The 25,449-nt window shown below is 32.7% G+C and overlaps 1 protein-coding gene across 1 annotated transcript in view; it reads left to right on the top strand.

Moving 5' to 3' along the window:
• SI (sucrase-isomaltase) overlaps window positions 1-25,449 on the top strand; it is a 99,548-nt gene that overhangs the window by 34,044 nt on the left and 40,055 nt on the right. The window contains exons 15-26 of the mRNA XM_027772543.1: window positions 29-146; window positions 1,488-1,659; window positions 5,393-5,509; window positions 7,701-7,855; window positions 8,707-8,791; window positions 9,440-9,496; window positions 10,618-10,742; window positions 12,920-13,008; window positions 15,692-15,741; window positions 16,446-16,616; window positions 18,954-19,109; window positions 25,105-25,311. Of these exons, the coding sequence (XP_027628344.1) occupies window positions 29-146; window positions 1,488-1,659; window positions 5,393-5,509; window positions 7,701-7,855; window positions 8,707-8,791; window positions 9,440-9,496; window positions 10,618-10,742; window positions 12,920-13,008; window positions 15,692-15,741; window positions 16,446-16,616; window positions 18,954-19,109; window positions 25,105-25,311 (1,502 nt within the window). The remainder of the gene's footprint in view (window positions 1-28; window positions 147-1,487; window positions 1,660-5,392; window positions 5,510-7,700; window positions 7,856-8,706; window positions 8,792-9,439; window positions 9,497-10,617; window positions 10,743-12,919; window positions 13,009-15,691; window positions 15,742-16,445; window positions 16,617-18,953; window positions 19,110-25,104; window positions 25,312-25,449) is intronic.

Raw genomic sequence — 25,449 nt, forward strand, 5'->3', positions numbered from 1 at the left:
AAAATGTTTCTTATATACTTTCTCTAAGATATTCTTGACAAACTCATGTATTCCAAAACAATTTGCATGGATGCTGTACAGAACTGGGGGAGACAGTATGATGTCCACAGCCTATATGGATACAGCATGGCTATAGCCACAGAGAAGTAAGTACAATTTCGTTCAGAAACTCTTTTCATATTAGTCTATGAAGGTTTTGGATAATTTATCAATATAGTTCAAAAAATAGAGTAGGAAAGAAGATAAACATAACATTGTGAGACTAAAAACTTATGGCATTCAAACTATCAGTTCTCTTACTGATATTCATAACTTTGAAAGTCAGGTATTAAGAACTAAATAGTATATGAATTTAACAGGGATTCTTTTTTAATTCATAGATTTTTGTTTTTCTTCAAAATTTTGATTTATTTTACCATCTATGAATACAATTTGTTCTAGGCATGAACTTCACAATTTGTTTGGGAAATGATGCTCCTATTGCAGTATAATATTTAAGTATAACATTTCTCAATAATATCCACTGTTTTCCAAACAATGCGTAAGGCCCTATAATGCAATAGTTAAAACCCAAATGGTGGTCTCAAAATATCTGTAATTTTTACATAATTAAACAATTGTGACTGAGTATTCAGACCCCTGTTTTTGTGGTCCCTAGTTAAACCATGATATAAAGTGCTTATTTACTGTCTTTATAGTGTTAGTTTACTTTTTACACTCAGCAGAGTATTGAATGTTAAGAAGTTTACATCAATAAACCCTATGAAATGATAAACACCACCCAATATTTCATTATGATAAAGACTATAATGTGAAAAAGTACAAATACCATTATATCTTTATAAAGGAAATCTGGGTAATTGTATATATTAAATTAAATTTTTATTTATTTCCTTGATTAGTTCACATTTATAGAAAAATTACCAATGGTAGTAAATACCAGTAGAGATAACACAAATCATTGTTAATCTAGCTGGTATGGATGGTGGTGAACTTCTAGAAACTAAGAAAATGAAATGTCTCTCAAATACATAGGTTTTATCTCAATATTACATGATAATGTTTAAAAATTAGGACATGGAAAGATATAATTAGAATTATTGCACTGGAAAAAGTGTATTGGGTTCATATTCAGATTACCAAGTTTTTTATTTATAAAAGGATTCAATGAATTTAAGTCATATATTTCCAAATGCTGAGTGTATATTAAAAGTATATATTTAATTTAATACAAGTGAATATAGTTATTCAAAATCTTGGTCATTTCAAAAAGATCTTCTTTCTATGTATTTGATCAGAACTTATATTTTAAAAATATATAGATAGCTAAATATCAAATTAATATAAAATTTTAGTAAAATAGTTGTAAATATCATGGCTCGCTGGGTATTATACAATATGCATTTGAAAGTAAAATTTTAGTATTTATATATGCTCATTTTATTTTAAAAATAAATTACATTGTATTAATATGATTTTATTTTAAGAGCTGTAGAAAGAGTCTTTCCTAATAAGAGAAGCTTCATCCTTACCCGGTCAACTTTTGCTGGATCTGGAAGACATGCTGCTCATTGGTTAGGAGACAATACTGCATCCTGGGAACAAATGGAATGGTCAATCACTGGAATGCTGGAGTTTGGTTTGTTTGGAATTCCATTGGTAAGGCAGTTTCAAACAATTTCATTTATAAAATCAACAAATTACATTCAAATGTTTACTATTATGATTTTTTATGATTACTGATAAAATGATCAGAAAGTATATTACAGAAAAAGTTTAATCTTCATGCTTAAGGAATAGAAAAGTAATAGAAAAAATATGGATAACACCAATAGTATTTGAACCAGTAGGTTGATAAAATATAACTTTTTTTGTTTGTAGCTTAAGGCATGTGCACTTTCTAGAGAGATACACAGAGAGGGAAAGCAAGAGATCACCCCCCATCCAGGGGAGCTTGGCCATGCCACAGTCCCTTCTCCTCCTGGGATTTGGGCAGAGCATGATTTTCAAGATGCCAGGTCCAGGATTTGAACCATGGTTGGCCATGTGGGAATCCAGCACCTTACCCAGTACACCACCTGCTGGTCCCAGAATAACAAAATTTAATCAAACCAATATAACTTGGGAAATAGATAACAGAAAAAAATAAAAAAGTTTGCATAATAAACATAAAGCATCAGGCAAGATTGTAGAAAAAAATATTTTGGTTAAAAAATGTTGAAAGCCTAAATACATTTAATACTAGCTTATCAGTGTAAATTCAAAAATAAAGCTTTATTCCTTATTTGAAAGACAAATGATAAGGACAGAAAATTGTTTAAAATATCAAAAGAAGAGAAAATGCATATAAAACTTGTAAATATAAAAACAGTAGGCAAATATCTAATCATATCACGCAAAAAAAAGCGGCATACAAGGTTGATATTTAAGACCAAAGAAAGCTACTGAGTAACTAAATATATATATATGAAAATTACAATAATTGTTTTACTCTTATAAATGTATGAATTTAATGAACACCAAAAACCAAATAAATGAACAAAAATGCTGACATACTCTCATACGTACATAATCTCGCATTTGGAAATTAAAAGGTATGTTATCAAATTATTCATGAGTCACATAATAAGCTTAAAGCAAGTGAACAAAGAAACTGATGTAACTGAAATATTAAAATTTTTAATTAACAACACTTGTAGGATTTAAGCTAACTTAATGTTTGGAGGAAAAACTTACAGTCTTAAATGCTAAATCAAAAACAAAGAAAGGCTGAATACTAATGAGTGAAGTGTATGAATTTTTAAAAAATTGAAAAAGAAAAATAGAATAAACCTAAAGAAAAATTTAGATAATGGAAAACAAGAGGAAAAATTAGTGCTATGACAGCCAAGTCTCTAGAAGAAAATATTTTATAATCATGATATCAAGGTAGCTATTTGAAAATTTGAATAAAATGGACAAATTTACAACATGTTTTGTCAAAAAAAGAAGAAAAATAAGCAATATGAGTGAATTTAAATATAAGATGCTATTTACTGTAATAACCAAACAATAAACAATAACCAGAAGTAAATATCAAACTTAAATGCATAACTTTTCACAATATTTTAAATTATAACTAAATTAATGGTATACCATGTTTATGGATAAGACAACACACTAGACTAGAAATATGCATTCTCTCCAAATTGTTCCCCAAATTCAGTGGAATTTTAATTTAACCATAAAAAAGATTTTGCCATGTAATGAAATATGTTACACTTCAAGGAATACAATACATTTTTAAAAAGTATAAAAAAATATGAAAATTTGCCCCATTAGATAAATACATAGTAATAACCCAATGTACATTGTGGATATTCAAACTGATTAACAAATATGGTAAAATGAAACAAGAATATAAAAAAATTAGTTAACTCCAGTTCTGTCACTGTGGATCAGTGAAGAAAGTATCAACTATTCATATGGACCACTGGTTATCCATTAAAAAAAAATGAAACCATTTCTCACACTATAAACAAAAATCATTCATGGGTGGATTGAAGAATTGTGTGTGAAAAGTAAATTTTTAATTATTTTAGAAGAAAATGTGAGAGGATAAATTTATACCATTATATTAGAGAAATACTTGTCATTTATTGACTGTCTAAATTGAAAAAGCAACTCACATACCGGAAACCATATTTTCAATTTATATATCCAGATAATTAATGTTCAATTTAGCATGTAAACTATAAATCTGTAGAAAAATTATAGGGCTTGCTCCATGGCAATGTTGTAAAGGGAGCCTGATTGCACATGTTTGACCTTTGTTTGAATCTTGGCTCCAGAGACCTGAAAAACATATCAAGAACAAGTTCATGTGAGCTCCAGTTCCATTAGGTTGGAGAAAGAGAGATGAGATTGCAGTGTGATCACATCCCATTAAGACGTGCTTTCTCTCTATCTCTCTTACTCTCTCTTTTTCTGGCAAGTGTGCATGCTCCCTGCCAAAATTAAAAAAAGGAAAATTAAAAATTAGTAAAGTATGTAAACAACCAATGCTACTAAAAGAACCCATATAGTCCTAATAAAAAATATAAAAATACTCTTCTATAACAGAGAAGTGTAAGGAAAATGTTAGTGGGATAGATTTCATACAGATAGGAGGTAAAAAATTCAAAGTGAAAATATTAAGAATTGGCAAGGTTATGAATATTGCAAACTTTCATGCATTATTCCAATACTTGTAAATGGTTATAACCAGTTTCTAATAAATTCAAGGTTATGAATAATGCAAACTTTCTCATTTGTAAATGGTTATAACCAGTTTCTAATAAATGAAAAAAAATTGTGTTTTTGTGTATATGTATGCGTGTGTGTATGTCTGTATATCTCAGAATAAGTAAATTTGGGACCAGTAGGTGGTATAGTATTTAATATGCTGGTCTCCCACATGGGTGACTGTGATTCAAGTCTCAGACCCAGTGGGTTGAAAATCATGTCAGGCACATATGTTTGTGTGCCAAAAGTCCCAGGAGAAGAATGTAGGAGAGGGGATTGCAGCATGGCCATCTTCTCTGGAGAGTGATTTCTCGCTTTCTCTCTCACCATCTCTCTCTGTCTTTCTCTAATGAGTGCACGTGCCCTATGGTAAAAACCTAAAAATAAAAAAGTAATTTTTTACACATTCATAAAGAAAACAAATTTTATTACAGCATTTTTTTGTAATCATGGAATCCCATACAATAAAGAACAGAAGCAAAATTAATATTATGTATTTTATACAAAAGGAAAATACATTATGATGCATAAAATATACCATTTATATAAAGTTAATAAGCATGTAAGATATTATATATTATTTATTGATACATATCTGTATATTTATGTAGATAATACAAACACATGCTTGTAAATAGGAGAATAGTATTTTCTGGAGGTAATGAAAAGTAATGCAATCTTAAGTGGATTCGTGTTTAAGGAATATCAACTTTATTTAGAATAACATCTCATGAGCTCGACATCAATACAAAGTCACACTTTTGTTTTTTATAATTTTACTCCTGTGCGATATATTATAAATGATAAAAATATGTGCACTTTAGATTAGAAAGCAGTGCATTTGAACACAATAATTTTTTCTTTATACATTCATTTAGTGATTAGATCAATAAAAGATAAATGAAAAGAAATGCATCAGGCCAAGAAAATATATAAAGAGGTAATGAAGAGTATTCAAAATAATGCAATTTAGAGAAAGATGGAGTAAAACTGACAAAATAATTGGGTTAAGGAAGGGTATATAAATACAGTAAAATAAAGATACTATATGCAAATTATAATCTGTTGAGGCCTAAAATTTGATATTCTAATAAATTTGAGAATCCTAATAGATTGATTTATTATTTAGGTTGGAGCTGATATCTGTGGATTTGTGGCTGATACCACAGAAGAGCTTTGCAGAAGATGGATGCAACTTGGGGCATTTTACCCATTCTCCAGAAACCATAATGCTGATGGATATGTGGTAAGTGCCTCTTGTTCTCCATGTTTCGAAAGAAAGCACAAACCATACTTTTAACAACGTATTTTAATTTATATCTATAGAAAATATGGTTTGAAAGATTGTAGCATGGTTTGTGGGTAGTAGAAGTCTTCTCCTCATGATGTATATGTATTTAATGTAAAAAATGGTCAAATAAAGAAGATTTTAAAAACAAAAGGTATTCCTAATGTAAATATTTTACTTTGTCTTAAGCATGTGTAAGTTTGTTAAATCTTCAGTATTTTAAATTAAAGCTAAAACATATGAGTTCTTGTATTCTAACAATGTAAGATCCAGGTAATTTTCTTTCATAAAACATAATATACTACTAAAGATCTTCAGTATTTTTTTCCTGCCCATTAAAGAACAGCAACATATTTAAGAACCTTGTAAATAATTTGTGTCCAGAGTCTTTCTATTATAAATATAGCTTAGAAAAAAATAAAACTAACACTTTAAAATCTGATCTGATGGAAGTAGAAATCCAAAGAAATATGGAATTATTGTACCAGTGATGGGAATTCAGTCTCTTGAGGCCATCATAGGCATATTTTTTAGAAGGAATGGTGAAATTCAATTAAACCATTAAGTCAGTTATTATTGTTAAGAAATTATTCAGTGTTACACAGTGGTTGCATACAGAGTGCTAATTCCACTTAAGAGGAATGACTACTCATCTTAGCCTGGAAAGAGGCATGATAGAACAGCATTTAAAGGTGTAGATTGGTGGTTAGCCATTTCCCTATCCACTTACATGATATTTTCAAGAACTTTGTGTCCAGAGATTATCCTCATCAGAAAGACATTGCACTCTATGTTCATTTCTGTTCTTCGAAAAGCAGGTGATGAGACAGGTTGAGATATATTAATATCTGTAATACTTGTAAAGTATAAAGGGGAAAAAGCATGAGAAAGAGCCTTCGGACTATGATCGGATATGAACCTGGTGAAGATGACAAGGGAAGAAAGAGAGTTTGGATGACAGAATTCCCCATGAAACCCAGTTCTATAACAGCTTCATTCAGCTCAGTCAGAAACCCACAAGCCAATGGAAGAGTTCTATACCTACAGGAAAATACCTACTTTGTATTCCTATTGTGCTCATTCAATTCTTGGAAGCAGTCAAAGGAAACATGGGTTTACTGCAGACATGGTGGTGATCTAGGGAGGAAGGAGTTGAGGTCCTCAGTTAATTTTAGCAGCAGGGTCTAAACAAGCTTGCTCACATCATTGTTCCTTGGCTGATAGAGTTGGTTGATTTAGTGTGGGCTCAGTAGGAGGATAGAGTTCAAGTTCTAAGTCTATGGGCTGAACAGATGGCTCTGTTCCCTTTGTTCTTGGGCCAGCAGACCATCTGGGCTTTAATGGCAAGGCATAAGACAGCAAATCTTCAGGCAGGGTCATTTCGAGTTGTTGCTCGAATATGTCACATATCCTAAAATCCATGGCCAGCATTAGTCACCTGGCTAAGCCCAAAATCAAGCAGTCAGTAGGTACATACCACTTTTAGTAGAAAGGACTACTGAGGCATTTGACAAAGGTTCTGGATAGAAGGTAGTATGAAATCTTGGAACCAATAATTCATTCCATCACTATTAACAGTTGTACAAAAGCTTCATTTTGCTAAAAAAAAATTTTCTAAGTGCATATAACTAGATATGAAATGTCCACTTCAAAATCAAATTTAATTGGGAACCAGCAGTTAGCGTAATGGCTATGTCGCTGGACTCCCACGTAGTCGACCGCGGTTCATGTCCCGGACCCGGTGGCTTAAAACTCACGCCGGGCGCGTGTGTGTGCGTGCCCAAGATCCCGAGAGGAGAATGGAGGAGAAGGGATTGCGGCGTGACCATCCCCCCTGGGGGGTGATTTCTCGCTTTCTGTCTCTATGTCTCTCTCTGTCTGTCTGGCGAGCGCACGCGCCCTACAGTGAAAATCTCTCCAAAAAAAAAAAAATATTTAAAAAAAAAATCAAATTTAATTAAAACATAACCAAATGCATAAACAATGGAAATCTTCAAACTCTGATGAGAAACTAGAGATAATTTGAACTTATTATATACAAGCTAAAAGTTCTACACTCTGCTTTCCAGAAATGTATGAAAATGCTTTTACTTTAATTTTCCACCATATTTTAGCTTTCTTATTTTAGTTTCTTTTTTTAATCCCACAGCCTCAAGACCCTGCATATTTTGGACAGAATTCACTTTTGGTTAATTCATCAAGGCATTATTTAACTATTCGCTACACCTTACTGCCGTTCCTCTATACTCTGTTCTATAAAGCCCATCGCTATGGAGAAACAGTTGCAAGGCCATTTCTTCATGAGTGAGTACTATGTGCAAGAACTAGAATATCTCTTAAAGTGTATTTAGACACACAACACAAATATAAATGAAAGTCAATCAAGTATCACAGATTTCTGCTGCTTGTTTTTGCATTTGTGCAAATAATTTAATGTACTAAATAAGGATATTAGTATATATAATTAATTCGATGGCTGGGACAAGATTGAACTAAAAATGTGAGAGTTACATAGAATTTACAAGGAAAAAGATATATAAAATATATTGGTGAAATTATATTAGTAAGATAGATTAATTACTCAATGATTGAAAACATATCAAATATGTATTATCAAAATTATCTAAACAGAAATTAAGAGTATAGTATAGTTACAAAGAAAAGATGAATTATACTTGTTTTTGTATATCATGACCAGAGCAGGGCTTTTGCTCAAGAAATAACTTAAAGATTCCATTAAATTTGGGTGGAAACTGAAACGTACAATGAACATTTTGAAAAAGAAGTTGACTATAAAATATTTCTGGTGTTTTATAACCTATCTTAGAGGAGAAAAAAATTAAACAGAATAATTCTTTATTATAGGTAAAAAAATAAACATCACCATGATCGATTTCAGTGCCAGAGGAAATACTTCCTCCTTCCTTCTCACCTTCCTTCTTATTCTCACTCTCTTCTCACTTTCTTTCTTCTCCTTTCTTTCCTTCCTTAGTATCAGATAAACCAGAAAGGATGTGAGAATTATGGATTCAAAAATGATTTATTAAACAAGTAAAATTAAAATTACTAATCATTCCCAGGGAAAAACTGAACAAGGAATCTGAGTAAGCTTATTTTGTTCTCATTAGACCTTCAATGTTGTCGTTGCGTTTTAGGTTTTATGAGGACACAAACAGCTGGATTGAAGACACTCAGTTCTTATGGGGCCCTGCACTACTTATCACTCCTGTGTTGAAACAGGTGGGTTTTATATATTTAGCAGACCTATGGCTTCAGGAGAGTCTTGTATGACAAAATTCACACGAGATTATAAAACATCTGGGTAGTAGGTGTTTTGAGGTCATCAACACTTAATTCAATTCTGACCTTTGGACCAAATTTTAAACATGATAAAACACTAAGTACCTCTGTGCTTATCAGATATGTAATATTTAACTGGACACAGCAACACTTTGTAAGGTTAATATTCTCCTGAGAACTATACCTTTTTGAAATAAATTATTTTGAAAACCAGCCGATTGCATAAAAGAGTGGAATGAATTATGTGGTTATTATATATTTAAAAAAAAATCTAAGTATCCATGGAGATATACAGAAATGAACATGTTTACATTTTAATGGCTCTGCAGTGTATAATACAGAAACAGGTGTGTGCTATTTTATTTGCCTCCTAAATTAATGTCATCTTTACATCTTTGTTTTACAGTCTATTATCTAATGGTAATAACACAGGTCTTTGATTAGTGTCTATAGGAAATATTAGAGTATAATACCATAGAGGGAGTTTTTACCCTTGACTATGAAAATTCAATTTAGCATTTGATAAGATTTTCTCTGTTAAGAACTGAAATAGTTAAAGAGCATATATATTATCTGGCTTTATTTTAGGGAGCAGAAACAGTGAGTGCATACATCCCTGATGCTACCTGGTATGATTATGAAACTGTAAGTAACCGTGACATCTTTGTGAGCTCAAAAGTATTATATTTTCAGATATCTGTATATGGCAACTTTAAACACATAGTATGTTTACTTTTAGGGCTTCTGTTTTATTATTAAGAGGAATATTTCTAGATTTGAGAAATTTATAAAAATTTCTTTTTTGCACGTAAGCTAGACTTTAATTTGAAGTTATACTCATTAGCGTAAAGAGATACCATTCATTTTAAAATTGTGGAAATACAAGGTCAGAAGTAATTCTAAGAAGGAAGGATAGGCTAGTCTTGGGACAGCATTTAAGCACTGTCCCTAGGAAGCTGAACCCCTGGTGGTCCATCAGGGTTTGAGTTCCTGCCCAGTTTGAAAAACACAAAAGTCACAAGCATGTCCCAAATTCTACAAGGATGGAGAAATGTGAAAAAAAGAATATTGAGGATGACCACACCTTGGCAGGTGGTGCTTCCTTAACCTCTCACTCTCTAGTGAGCTCACATGCCCTCTGGCAATGAAAAAATGAAGTGGTAACTCATTCTAATGCCATTGGCTAATTTGCATATTTGCATCCTACCAGAATAATTGAGTTTTGAGTGAATTATTTGTGTTGCATAGAGTATGTTCAAACACTTAAAAAAGTCTTTTTATTTCAGCCTTAGAAAGGCAAAATAATAGCATTTATATACACGATCTTTTTTTTTCAATTGACCAAGACCTTTTGAGGCCTTTTAAAAGGCATCATTTTGCATATTGCTTATATTTGATAAATAGGCTCTTAAATTTTATGCAGTGTTTTTCAAAAACCTTTTCTAAATATGTGGTTTAAATTTTAAAAGAACACAAAAAATAAATGTAGGGCTAATTTAAAACATTGTCAATTATTACAGAAAAGAAAATACTTCCTCTGTATTTTTTAAAAAGTATTTTTGAGAAAGCAAGCATATTTTTACTGCTTTGTTCAGTAAACTGAAAAAAATTTTCTCTAAAATTTAGAAAATAACATGAGAATATTCATTTGGATGACAAAAATAGCTCAAATAAAAATTGTTTACATGTACAAATTTTATTTCTTCTGAAATGGAATTTAAAAGTCTTCACTAATATTAAAAAGACTTCTGTCTTCCAAATATTAGGGTGCAAAAAGGCCATGGCGAAAACAACGTATTGATATGCATCTTCCAGCAGACAAAATCGGATTACATCTTAGAGGAGGTTATATTATCCCCATTCAAGAACCTGACGTAACGACGACAGCAAGGTAAGTGAAACATCAACTGAAAGATGTTTTGTTGTATTATTCTATATTTTTATTCAGAATCAGAGATTAAGTTTAGTGTTTTTACTACAGAAATATTTGATGCACAGAGGTAATTCTTACCATAACTATCATAGCCTTAAAAAGAATTAAATTATGTTTGCTCTTTTTTTTCTCACTTTGCAGTAAGGCACATACACTTACGAGAGAGAGAGAGAGAGAGAGAGAGAGAGAGGGAAAGTGAGAAAGCACACTCCATGGGGCTGCAATCCCTTCTCCTCCACTTTGCCCTCCTTTTGTGTTTTGGGGACACATACAAATGAGTCCAGTGTGCTTCTCAAGCCACTGTGTCCAAAACTCAAGCCATGTGGTCAGCTGTGTGGGAACCATCTGCCTTAATCACTAAGCTCATCCTATGTATATTATTACAAATGAATACGAATGAATTTAAATAGAGTAGAAATTTATTTTCTGTACCAAAAATTTACTTGTGTTCTCTTTAAAATATGCAAAATGGCAGATAATGTCTGTCTCTTAATGAAAATAGTAAATGTTAATATTTACTCTGTAAGTGATAAACATTTGTCAGTTTTTACACATTTTAATTTTCTTTTTTTTATTTTCAATAAATAAATATCTCAATGTTTTTCTTTCTGGTGAATTTCTTTTTAGAGGCTTTTTCCTTAGGACATGAGAGAAAGTGAGAAATCACTTCTCAGGGGGGATGACCATGCCACAATTCCTTCTCCTCCATTCTTCTCCTGGGATCTTGGCCACACAAGCACAAACACCTGGTGAGAGTTTCAAGTCACCAGGTCCAGGGTTCAAACTGCAGTCCACCTTGTGGGAATCCAGAAACTAATCCTTTCATTAAAACTAAATTTAAAAAACAAGTAGGAACTTGAAAATTCTGATGTTTCACTTTGCAGTAATCATTCTAAGTACAAGCTCACGGAAGATGTCATGTTGAATTAACATACTTTCTAGTATCTCCAATATTCTAAGAGACAGCCACTCTCTATTCCTTACCCTGCAGTGTTATTTTGTAACATTAATGGGGCCAGCAGGTGGTGTGGTAGTTAAGGTGCTGGACTCCCATATGGAAACTCAAGCCCCCTGGACCTGGGGGCTTGAACATCATGCTGGGTGCCTGTGTATGCATTCCCCAAATTCCAAGAGGAGAATGAAGGAGAAGGGATTGTGGTGTGGCCATGACTCTGAGTGGCGATTTCTCACTTCCCCCCTCTTTGTTTTTCTCCAGAGTGCATGCACCCTATGGCAAAAACCTAAACAAACAAACAGAAAAGAATATTGGAGATTATATTATTTACTTTTTTTATATGTAATATATCTATTCACTGAGATTATGAACTCTGTGAAATAAAAGACTTGGCTTTTCATAACTTTATCCCTCAAATCTGTAATAGTGTTTGGCTTATTATGGACTCTTTCCTATCAATATTTGTCTAGGGAACAAATTAATGAGTAAATGAATGTTGTCAGTAATTTAAGTATTTGGTATTCTATAATACAATTGACTATTCTCATAATATAACTATTTCATGAATATATTCTTAAACATTATTTATAATTTAGAATGTATTGAACAAGAAAGCATATACCCTGGTAAATGCGTGATGGAAGATGCATGATGTATAGAGCGATTGCCTAGACTGTATATTTTATAGTAATACACAATAAAAATAGTTATTGACCATATGTGTCACTTCTTTGCTCACGATTAGCATTTATAAAGTTACTAAAGATGACACTAAACATTTAAAAAATTTGTAACGTACTTTTCATGATTTTGTCTATAAGATGTAGACATACTATGTTCCAACTTAGGGTTATAGAGATTGACTTGAGCATTTATAAGACACATTTGATTTTTATTGTTTTATTTGAAATATTAAAATACATTGTTTCAATTTTGGAGGTGTCTTAAGCTTTAACCAATTTAGTGTTGTATATTTCGTATTTATTACTTTCAGTTTTTTGTTTATTTTTGTATTCGCCTAAGACATTGATGTTGAATATTATTAATAAATGAGTTCTATTTATATCAATGTTCTTATGTGAATGCAGAACTACAAAACTGGCAAGTCAAAATAGACTTATTTGACAGTCACTTTACTATTTTATTTTTCATTGTGTATTTACCAAATATTACTCAACAGCCGGAGAAATCCACTGGGACTTATAGTTGCGTTGAACGACGATAACACAGCACAAGGGGACTTTTTCTGGGATGATGGAGAAACTAAAAGTAAGTTTCAAAGTGTTCTGCTTTAAAAATAAAAGTTATTTATTTATTTCTTCCATGAGTAAGAGAGAAACTAAAAGTAAGTTTCAAAGTGTTCTGCTTTAAAAAAAAAGTTATTTTTTTATTTCTTCCATGAGTAAGAGAGAGACGAAAAAGAGAGAGTCAGAGAGAGAAGCAACCCCAATAGAGTCCTCACGTTGTGATGCACCCTCCACCCAGATCCGGGCACTTACATGCATGCCCAGGGTGTCCAGGGAGTCCCTGGTGTGTACAAACAGTATCATATTTTCAACTGTTTTAATTGATGGTCATAGTTAAAACTAAAATTTTGTTACTAAAACAAAATGAAAACCATTATATAAAGCTCTAGTTAATGTCAATTTTTTAAATTTAATTTGCCACAGCTTAGGGAATTTATCTTTCTGTGCTCACCTCTCCTATAATCTGAAAATATGGATTGTATGAAACAAAATCCTAGTTATTTTATCTTTCAGTTTTATCTGCTTATGAAAATGTAGATTTTTAAAACTACCAAAGAGATTCAATAATTTTTCCCTAAGATTGTGGTATTCACGTAGTCAACTAACATGTGCCTAGATAAATAACATGTATTTATGGGATTATAATAGAATTTTTAAATCGTATTTATTCTAGAGAATGGTCTGTTTACTGATAGATGATTTTTGATGCAAAGTGAATTCAGATGTAGCATTCACAGTTATTTATCATAAATCTTCTCTGTTCTTTTTATTAGCTGTAATCTTTCTCTTGATGAGTATTTTGTACCATTTACTGGATTCCCAAATTTGCAATCCATATCAGACTTGTGTGCACTTTATCTCTCCACTTGTTTGTCTAAATAACAATCTAGAACATAACCTGCCAAAATAGAGCAAGACCTTTCCACAGTGTATCTGCTCCACTTAGAGATTCCCCCTCGTCTGGCGATCGTAACTCCATCGCAACATGTGCTCAACACATTGGACTTGATGATTCTCTCACAGCTTAGGAAATTTCTCTTGTGTGTAACTGAATATGAATCTGGATCTTTTCATCAATTCCACCATTATCACTCTTACCTTTTATTTAAATGATTACAGTAACACCCTAAGAAGACTCTTGGTCTATAATTTTTGTCAATCCTCGTTTACATCTTACAATCCAACCAGCAGAATAATCATTTAAAAGGGGATCCAAATCATTACAATACTGCTCAAAATCCTCTTATGATTCTCCATTTTACTCAATTATGAACTACAGTTTCACACTAAGACCAGAGGACCTATCATGATGTATATTTTTTATAAATTCGCATGCAGGCACACACACAAACACACACGGTCTGCTCCTATCCGATGCTGGCAAATCCACTTTCTCACTCTCTCTCCAAGACCCCAGAACCTAAGCATCCTAGAATGAGCTCTTGGCCAGAATAGGTTCTAAACATGTAACGTCATAGAGATTTCATAAGAGTGATCACAACGGAACCCAATAATTTGTAGTTATCAAACAATGAATCATGTTGTTGAGGTAACATCCCTATTTGTAGTAAACAGGGCGTGATTTCAAGGTTACTCTTATTTCTCAAATGATTTACACATTTCCAAGTACATTCCTTTCTACCTGTAAGAATTTATATTAATGGGGGCTGGTAGGTGGCATGGTGGTTGAGGGCACTGGACTCTCATATGATGGACTACGGTTCAAGTTCCAGACCTGGCGGATTTCTCTCTCTCTCTCTCTTTCATCAAATTAAAATAAATAAAGTTAAATAGAATAAATAATTCTTTTTTAAAAAAATAATTTGTATTGATGATATGCTTTCACATAAGCCAAGTGGTAAGGTATGTGAAGACTATGACTTAATCTGTCATCTGCTACGTTATCTATATAGTTACTTGCATTAAAAAAGGTAGAAAAATCACAATTTCTGAGTAATGAATTTGTAAGTCAACAGGCAAACAAATAGTTCAGTTTCTGATTCTAAGTTTATTTTCTAGGATTATTACTTTGAGTAAATTGACGTTATCAGAAAAACTTTATGTAAATCCTAGGAGTCCCTTAATACTTTTCACAATAATACCTCCAAGTTATTTTAGTCTTAATCTTCAGTTTCTCTATTAAAGAGACATATTGATAAAAAGTTTTGTTACATATATAGTGCAGAAAATTATTGTCTTCTTCTATTTTTCTTATTCAAGTTTATTTCAATCTCATATTAAAGTTTATATCAATCTTTAACAAGTTTCCTAATTAGTTTATTCCCAAATAATAAAAACTAACTTTAAAAAAATAATTATGATCTGCCCTATTTTCCTCAGGAAAACTTATTAAATAGTTTAGTTAGAAAGAGAATTAAATATTTTTCAAAATAATACATTTATATGTATATGTCCTTTATTTAAGTTTTGCTTTCATTGAGCTTCCAGAAATATTATAGCAGTCTGAAAAATTAAGCTAGGCAGATATATATTCATTACGTCTAGTTTTAGGAAAACAATATGCCAAGATTATTTTGTCTAAAGACAGTTAAAAAACTTAATTTAAAAGGAAAATCTATTTAGGATGTTTCATTAATAAATAATGTATACTTTTCCCCATCTTTTTCTTAAGGGTTGTATAACTTAAAATAAGAGTAGAGAATTTAGCATTGCATTTTGATCAAATAGTTTTATCTTTTTTTCAGATACCATAGAAAGTGGCGAGTACATATTTTATACATTTTCAGTTTCTAACGTAAGTATTCTCTAGGACACATACATTATTTTGTTCATGTCTCGATTTTTTTTTTACTGTTTTCTTAAAGAATTATTTACATATATATCTCCACATTTCAATGGAATGTAATAAGATAACTTATTTAGTTATTTTGCTAGAATCTAACTATTAAACTATAAACAAATTATTACCTTAGCATTTTATATTTAAATTTAATAGGAGAGTTTATGATTATGAAATTGATGCATAGAGGTCCTTGGAACTTTTAAGGTATTGTCTGGTTTGAAGCAATATGCCCTTTAACATTTGAAAATGTTTCATTATATCAATCACAGTAATGACTGCTGTGGATTTTGGCTGTGGATGAAAAACCTATACACAGTGTTAAATTTCGAATAATTAATAGGAGTGATTTTCATAGATAATTGATTTCATATGTTCTTTTTAACCAAAGCTAAGTTATTCTTCAATATTTAGGCTGGAATAATAAGAGGTTCATATGAATCACATGAGTATTTTAGATTATCTACAAAAATAGAGATCTATGTCACAAATACAAAAAAAATGAAAAGAGTTACCAATGAATATACCGATATATCCTACTTGAATGGGGACAGTTGGTAGGAATGAAGACCTTATGATTATTTCGTTTTCTGTTTTATACCTGTAATATTGTTATCTAATGACTTAATATATATTATTGTATACTTTTTTTTTTCCAGAACAATTTAGCTATTACATGCACACATTCATCATACCCAGAAGGAACCTCCTTAGCATTTGAGTCTATAAAAGTCCTTGGTGTGACAGACACTGTTACACAAGTTACTGTGGCAGAAGCGAACCAACAGATGAGTGCTCACGGCAATTTCACTTATGATCCTTCCAACCAGGTGAATACAACTTAGAAAAAAAAACAAACAGAATTTTTGCTTTCCTATACTCTCACACTCAGGCACTTGGAAATTTTTCTTCTTTCTTCCTTCCTTCCATCCTTCCATTTTCTCTGTATTTACTGAGTATTTCATTTTAGGTCATCTCTCTCTATCTCTCTCTCTTTTTTTTTTTTTTTTTACTATAGGGAAAATGTGATTGCAAGAGAGAGAAATACCTCCTTCCCACTCCCTCAGGTGGTGGCCACAATTCCTTCTCCATTCTCCTGTTTGGACACCCACACATATGCACCTGGGATTTTTTCAGGTCATTGAGTCTGAGACTCGAACCACATAGTCAGCCATGTGGGATCCAGGTGCTTTAACCACCGTGCCACTGACTGGCCCATTTTAGGCCATTTCACTTTGTATTTAGATATCACCATTAAGGGGATTCCTTGCTAATTCTTCCCTTTTTCATTTTCTCTTTGATGCCACTTTCAAAGTCCTTTCTAATATTTTATTTTTACCATTCTAATCTGAACTCTTAACTAATTCAACTAGTGCATACAGCAAAGATTCCAACTGTTTTAGTTTCTTTTTTAAAAGCTTGTAATATATGTATTGATTTAATCCATTTTTTTTTCCAGTCATTCTCCTTATTCTTCCTCTATGAACTCTTACTGTCCTCAAAATAAATCCTGTTCTTATTGGACTTCAAATCTTTGTTTACACTCTTCTGGCAGAAAGCCTTCACTTATCATATGCTTTTTTTTTTTTTTTTTTGTCTAACAGGTAAAATAGATAGAAAAGGGAGTCATAGAAATGGGCTCTAATTCCAGTCTTGTTATCTGTGCATTTATACAAACTAATTTTCATTATCTTAACTTTCTCATCCATAAAATGTAATATTTAAATAATAATGTTTTGGGTAATGAATGAATGTATTTAAAATGTTAGAGACAGTAATAGTTCAAGAAAAGGAAGTGATTTTTTTGGCATTCATATTTCCACCATTTGCATAATGCTAAATGAATATCAAATCAATATAGGTAAATTCTTCATTTTTAAGATTAGAACATTTTCTTGCAGTATTTTTGGTCTACCTCTTAAGAGACTTAAGCTCTTTGGTCATCTCTGTTTTTCACTTAGTAAGTTTCGAAAAATAAATGTTGGTTGATTATTTTTTATTTAATATAATTTGGTATTGATAAAAATATATGAATACATTAAAGTAAATAACACAAATGTATTGAGAGCTTTATGAATCTAGCAAAGTTTTTTTTATATGTGATATGTATATATACCCTCTAATTTTTTTGCATTCTGCCTTATTTTCTTTCCTCTAACTTGTTCCTCAAACATTGTAAGTAGTATATAAAATTAGAGACAGAATTAAATAAATGTGTATTCCATTCCTATGATTCTGAGAGCCTCTATATCATGTAGGGGAGTCACCTTTTCTACCTTTTTCTCTGTACAGACTTTGAGGGAACTAACATGTATTTCAAATATAGGGGGAGATGTTGAGTATAATACAGAATATATACTATCTCCAAGGATTTGTAGCATTTGGCCCAGCCTTGGTGGGGTAGTCAGGGGCATACTGATATGCGGTGCTGGAAGACCACATGGTCACCTGTAGATTTAGATTCTTGGCCTGATCTACCCAAAACATGTCAGTCTCCGACTGGAGGGCTTTGGGAGAGAGATCATGGTGTGGCCAGACCCTGTCAAGGATGCACCTTTCTCTCTCCCTCTTGTATACACACATGCCTTCTGTTATGAATGAAATGAACTTTAAAAATAATGAGTTATGAGCATTAAATGGTCAAACTAAGAATTAAACACATACCTAGATTGAAAAATATTTTTTATCTGGGGGCCAGCAGATGGTATGGTGGTTAAGGTGATGGACTCCCACATGGTCAACAACCATTGGAGTGGTGTGTATACCTGTGTGCCGGAAACCCTGAAAGGAGAATGGAGGAAAAATTCATGGGGGATGATATTTCATGTTCCCTCTCACTGTCTCTCTCTGGCAAATACATGTGTCCTATGACAAAACCTTTTAAAAACTTGGTTTTTTTCATCAGTATTCTACAGTCTCTCATACATTTTCCATCTTGAGGTTCTAGTCATTTCAGTGTCATGACGTTTTTCTCCTTTCTATTCTGTTGTTCAGGTTGTCTGTTAAAATTCCTAATGATTTGATTTGAAAATTGTTGTGATTTCTGTATTTTGTAAAATGTTGAAATATTTAAATAGTCTGAATATTTTTAATATATCCAATGGTAGAAGTAATCTCTTAAAGGTTTTGTTTGTTTGCTTGTTTTTAATTTTTTCTTGTCTTCAAAGATTCTCCTAATTAGCAATCTTCAATTCAACCTTGGAAGAAGCTTTACTGTTCAATGGAATCAAGTTTTCTTAGACAGTGAAAGATTTACTTGCTATCCAGATGCAGATCTTGCAACTGAGGCAAAGTGCTTGCAGCGTGGCTGTGTATGGGAAACGGTAAGAAAGATTTTCATTATAATTCATGATACACTTTTCACATAAGCCCTTTAATGTAAACTTTAGAAACTGCAATTTTACTATTAAGTGTATAAACCACATTCATATTGAGAATCATTCAGTTTTTGAAACGAGCACTTCTAGCAATTTGTCTGTATCTTAATTAATTCACCAAAAATATCTTTTAGTAAATGCCAGACTAAATGGATGTCTAAGTTGCTTTCTAGTTACATAGATCATGTATTTATTATTTTAATTACATTTAATTATTTATTTTAATTTTCTTATTACATTTAAAAATAATATTCTATTTGTTGCCTTTATTAGATGTGTGATGTGGTTCAACTGAGAAAGACATGCCACCAGTAGGATGTCTTTTATCATCTCAAATTGCTAAAACTTGTGAAGTTGAAGCTGAGTGATAGGCCAGTTCTGTTCTACTAAGGGTGATCTTTTCTGGCCAGTTATTCTAGCCATCCATTCAAAAGAAAGATGATGGCAGTGAATGGCAGATGTTTCTACCATCCTTACTAGAAAAGAACAGGGAAAGCATCCTCTCTTGCTATGCTTGTTTTTAAAATTTTGAGGTTTTGGTTGCGTCATTGGATTTTGTCAGCAAGAACATTTATTTTATATAACCGGAGAATTAAATGCATGGGTTAGACTACTAAGGAGACTCAGGACACATGTGCTAGGTGCTCTGTTTTTGTCTGCATGTGTACGAAGAGGTACACAGACTCTTGCCTTTTCTACAAGGATTTTCCCCATTGCTCTTCATTGCTTGAAAGAGCAGGATCATATTTATCATTAGGAAAGATTAGGAAATAATTGAAGGAAAGAAGAAGAGAAGAAAAGATTCTAAAAATGAATGAAAGACAAATGGTGAAGTATTTTCTTTTCTCCAGTGACATCCCTTTAAATTGCAGCTTTCCAATAAAATCCATAGCCATCCCTTGCTGCAATTAGAGCATGTTTATTGACTTCCACTATCTAAAGGATAAATGAGAACTATTCATTTCACTAACACAAATCACTTCACAACCTGAAAATAAAAAAAAAAATTACTTTTCCAACAAATTATTAGCATTTTAGCACCTTAAAGATTCTTAGCCTAGGCCAGCAGATGGTGTGGTGGTTAAGGCTCTGGAATTCCCTCATACCAGACCTGGTAGCTTGCTTTCTCCCTCCTCTTTCTCTCTCTCTCTTTCTCTGACAAAACTCATGTAAAAAAATAATTAATTAATTCTTTTAAAAAAATTCCTAGACCAATTAAGTGAAGCTTTAACATTGGGATATAAGGCATAAAAAGACCACTAAATTTGTTGATGTAGAATGTAGGTTTACTTCCTTGTGTTTCTTTGGGCTGCACCATTTTCTTCATGAGTTTATCCAATGAATACTGAAGCCAGTTATGTTCTAGTCACTGCTCCTGGTAAACAAAATTTTAAAAATCTCTACCTTGATAGAGCTCATAGTCTAGTACATGAAAACAAATAATAAAAAATTATGTGTTAGGTTGGATAAGTACCAAGGAGACAAAATAAAGCAGGAAAAGGAATAGGAAATGAATCCAATGATGTAGTTTGGACGATTGGACAGGGAAGATTTCTTTGAGACAGTGATATTTGTTAAAAGAAATAAATGAAAGGAATTATTTCAGAAAAAAAGAAATATCAACCTGAAGTACATCTGAAATAGGAATGTACCTGACATAGTTCATAAAAAGCAAGGGGGTCAGTGTTTCTGAAACAGAAATAGTAAGGAGAAGAAAAACAGGAAATATCATAGACACAGGGAAACAGATCATGTAGATCTATCACTTAGGGCATCTTTAGGATTGTGAGTTTTACTCTAAGATAGGATACTACTAGAAAGTTTTGAATAGACAAGTGACAAGATTGAACTTCCATTTTAACGGAAACAAAATGGCTGCTATATTGAAAACAGACTGTTAGAGAGTCAAGGCAGATAGAACAGGAAAGAGGTTCCTGCTATATTCAATGTAATATAACACTAGCCAAGTTAGATTGAACCATAGTGGCAATGGTAGAATTATTAAGTGATTGTGTATATTTTCAAGATAAAGCCAAAGCAAATTTGTTTTTTAATTAGGTGTGAAATTTGAAAAAAAGAAAAGAGTAAAGAACAACTTCAAGGTTTCTTGTTGAATTAGAAAAATGGAAAAAGTTGATATGACCAGATACTGGGGCAACTGTTTCGTGGGAGCAGGCTTAGAGGGGGAGAGTTATATTTTAGACTAACCAAGGTTGAAATACCAAAGAGAAACCTAAGTGCAACTGTCCAGTAGTGAGATGTATTGAAACTAATAAAATTGAGCATTTTCTATCATAACTAAGATATAAAATGCTATTATCATAATATGTATAGTGTTTAAAACTATGTGATAGAATGACATCTTGAAGAATTGGAGAAACAAGAGTTCAATTACTAAACTCTGGATCATAACATTTACTCACAAATATGAGGAGGGACAAGAAAGAAGGCAGAGAAAATAGAAAATGAATTAATAGGTTGAAGGCAAAAGAAAATGTTGGGAAGCCAAGTGAACAAAGTACTTAAAGGAGAAGGAAAAGATCAACTCTCCAACTTATGCTCATAATAAGGATGAAAAGTGGAAGTTCATTCAGATTTAGAAGCATGGAAGTCTGGTAACTTTGACAAGCAAAATATTAATGGAGTGCTGGGAGGCAAAAATCTGGTTAGAATGAATTCAAGTGAAATGAAGGGACAAATTGGAGTTAGTGAGATGATTAACTCTTCTATTTTTTACTGTAAAGAAAGAAGAAAAATGGGACAATAGTTGAAGTTAATTAGGTGACAGCTTCTTTTTTTTTTAAGATGAGAGAAATAAAATCACATTAATCTGTTAAGGATAACCTATAATAGATGCAGGAGAGAAAAAATGGAAAGTTTAGGGAGAAGTGTCATTTTAGACAAGGAGACATTGAGTCAATAAATGAATTGAAACACCTTACGTGGAACCAGACAGATTTCTTGTAACCGAAGGTAAAGAAGTAAGTGGGTGGACAGATATGGTATTTAGTCCTGATTCTCCTTCTCGTCATGTTTGTCTTCATATTAAAATTATAAGGATACCCTTTAGGGTATGATAAGAATAGGAAAGGATTTGTTGGAAAAGAAAAATGCTACAAAGACCTTTCCCAGGATGATTGTTTAGCAACTTAGTACATGATAGGTAGTGGGGAGCTTACGAATTGAGGTTGTATGAAAAAGTGTTTTCAGTGATTGAGAAAATAAATGTTTGTTAATAAGGGAAGTGAACACATCGAAGGGTAAGTGACAAATAAAGACGGTATGTGTGGTTACTCTGGTTGGAGTACTCTGTGCATTGACCCTTATTTTGCTTACTCTGATTGGAAACCAAATAAAAAAGAAAACAAATATGTCTCAAGACTTAGAATAGCAAAGAATCATGGAAACTTCATAAATCATTGATACTTCCTGAAAAAAGGTATTATCTGGAACTTCATAGTACCTTCATGTTCTTCAAAATCATCTCTATGCACCTAATGCCATATTTGTACTTAAACCTGGAATCAAATGACATGAAATCTAAGGGTCCCACTGACTGAATGTCATCTTAACGCCTTAGATATTGGGGCCAGCCAGTGGCATGGTAGTTAAGGTACTGGACTCCCACATGATCGACTGCAGTTTGAGTCTTGGACCTGATAGCTTGAAACTTATGCTAGGCACATGTACATGCATGCCCAAAATCCTGAGATAAGAATGGAAGAGAAGGATTATGGCATGGTCATCCCCCCCAGGGGATGATTTCTCACTTTTCTTTTCACTGTCTTTCTCCTGGTGATGCAAAAAAACCCAAGTGATAACGACAACAAAACTTAGATCTAAAATCCTCAGAAGTGACATACTGGTTACAATTCCTTTACTTCCAAAATATATAAACATATTTGGGGAAAGACAGATTTGAGTATATAGTAAAGAAAACACTGAAAGATATATTTTAAATGTAATTAATTAGATATTACTTGGTTGACCTAAATCTTTTTTTTCAAATCTGTTGACTACTTAGCCTATATGTCTTCACGTTGTTTCTCTAAATTAAATAACCAGATGATTTGAATTCTAACCACAAAAATAGCAATGTTAATGGGAACTCTTAATAAGAAAGATAGATGGGATAACTTATAAAATGATACGGGGAAGTAATACTGTTCAGAAAGGCAGCGATAAGGGGGTCATGGGACTATTTGGTAATTTTCTAAAGTTAGCCATATTCCAGGTTCTGTTAAAACTCATGTTGTATATCCAACTTGTAATGAGGACTACAATATTTGTATTAGTTAAGGATTGCATTATGCTGAGAATATTAGACACCTAGAATCTCAGTGAATTCACCTAGAAACTCAGCGAGTTTTGCTGAACTCACTGAGATTCTAGGTATTTCATATTCTCAGCATAATGGTTTATATAGTCATTCCCTTTTAATTTGCCAAAGGCTCATGTGTTTTCCAGAGAGAGATAGGAGGGAAAGTGTCGTGGCTCTGTCGAGTGTGCCTTGAGAAGCAAGAGGACGCCTTCTGGACGTCCTTTCCCCAGGACAAATGAGAGATGAGAACCTAGGACAGCTCCTCAAGTCTGGGCAGCTTTGTAGCTGTATTTCAGGTACAACAAGGAAAGTAGAAAGGCAAAGGATGTTCCATTGATCAACTTGTACTTAAAAAAGAAATGATATTAACTATTCTTAAAATTAATTTATTTTTTCCTTTCATGAGTGAGAGAGATAAAGAGAGAGCGACAGCACCTTCAACAGGGTTTCAATGCTGTGATTCACCTTAGCCCTCAGTTAGCCCAAGATCATGAGCTGAATGCATTCAGAATACTCAGCATCATCTCCAGATGCAAATCCAGAACAACTTCGCTTGGGGTCGCCTCACAGACCATTGTATTTTAACACTGTGCCACCACCTGGTTCTACTGCTTTCTTTTAAGGAGCTTGTGGGGATCTAAAATTCTAAAAATTCTAAAATAGGAAATGTAGATGGTTATATTGTTTCTTCTAATAGCATAATTTAATAAATAAGTAATATGCTGAGAAAGGACTGTAATGAAGCAGCTAGCTTTCATTGCTGCAGTTTATCGTACTTTTCCTAGATCCCATCTCACACCCCCGAGTAGACCAGTTAGCTCTGATTTTTGGGCATAGTTTCTGATCTGGATATAATTGACTAGTATAAGAACTAGTCATGAAGTAAGGACTTAACACAGTTTCACTATAAGTGAAAAAAAAAGGACATCTTAAGTTCATGCCCTTCTGATAATTGTGACAGTCATTTTTACAACCAAAAAGCAACAGTCAATATGAAGAGTAAGAACAAGCATGAGATCAGAATTTTTGAATAGTATATTCATTTTTGTAAAGACATAATGAAGACTGTGTTTTAAGCTGAAAAGCTATGACGTTTTGTTCATCTGCTCTATTGTTTTCTCTTTGGAGTCAAAATACAGTCTATCTAACATTTAGTAGATGGTATCTCAGATTGCACAATAGGTATTTTGTGTTGTGAGTGCTATTGCATTTTTTTTTTTTTTTGGAGGGGTTTTTGCGATAGGGCGTGTGCGCTCACCAGACAGACAGAGAGAGACAGAGAGACAGAAAGTGAGAAATCACCCCACCAGGGGGCATGGCCACGCCTCAATCCCCTCTCCTCCATTTTCCTCTCGGGATCTTGGGAATGCACGCACATGCACCTGGTGTGAGTTTTAAGCCACCGGGTTTGGGATGCGAACCACAGTCGACTACATGGGAGTCCAGCGACAGCCATTATGCTAACTGCTGGTCCTGGGAGTGCTATTGCATTTTAATATTAAGTAATAAAATGTGTAAACCTAATAACATATCATTAACTCTAAGTCTGCTTTCTTTTTTTAAACTGTCAAATATTGCAATGCTTATTATTTCTTACAATGTACATGCCCTATGTTTTAGGCTACTTCTGATTTCAGAGCACCTGAGTGTTACTTTCCTAAACAAGACAACCCTTATTCAGTCAATTCAATTCAGTATTCATCAACTGGTGTCACAGCAGACCTCTCCTATAATTCTGCTAATGCTAGGATACAACTGCCTTCTGTACCCATCCAAGCTCTTCGTGTGGAAGTGAAATATCATAAAAATGATATGCTACAGTTTAAGGTATGTTTAATATAAACTATCCCAATGCTTGATTCTCAAGACAATAGATTCCGAATAGATTAGGTACTTGGATTTTTGACATAATATAAAGAGTTGTTCATTGACCTGACATTTTAATTCTATAAAAATAGAGATTTT

This window comes from Tupaia chinensis, unplaced genomic scaffold, assembly GCF_000334495.1.
Source record: "Tupaia chinensis unplaced genomic scaffold, TupChi_1.0 Scaffold000281_1, whole genome shotgun sequence".
In the NCBI taxonomy this organism is placed as follows: Eukaryota; Metazoa; Chordata; class Mammalia; order Scandentia; family Tupaiidae; genus Tupaia; species Tupaia belangeri.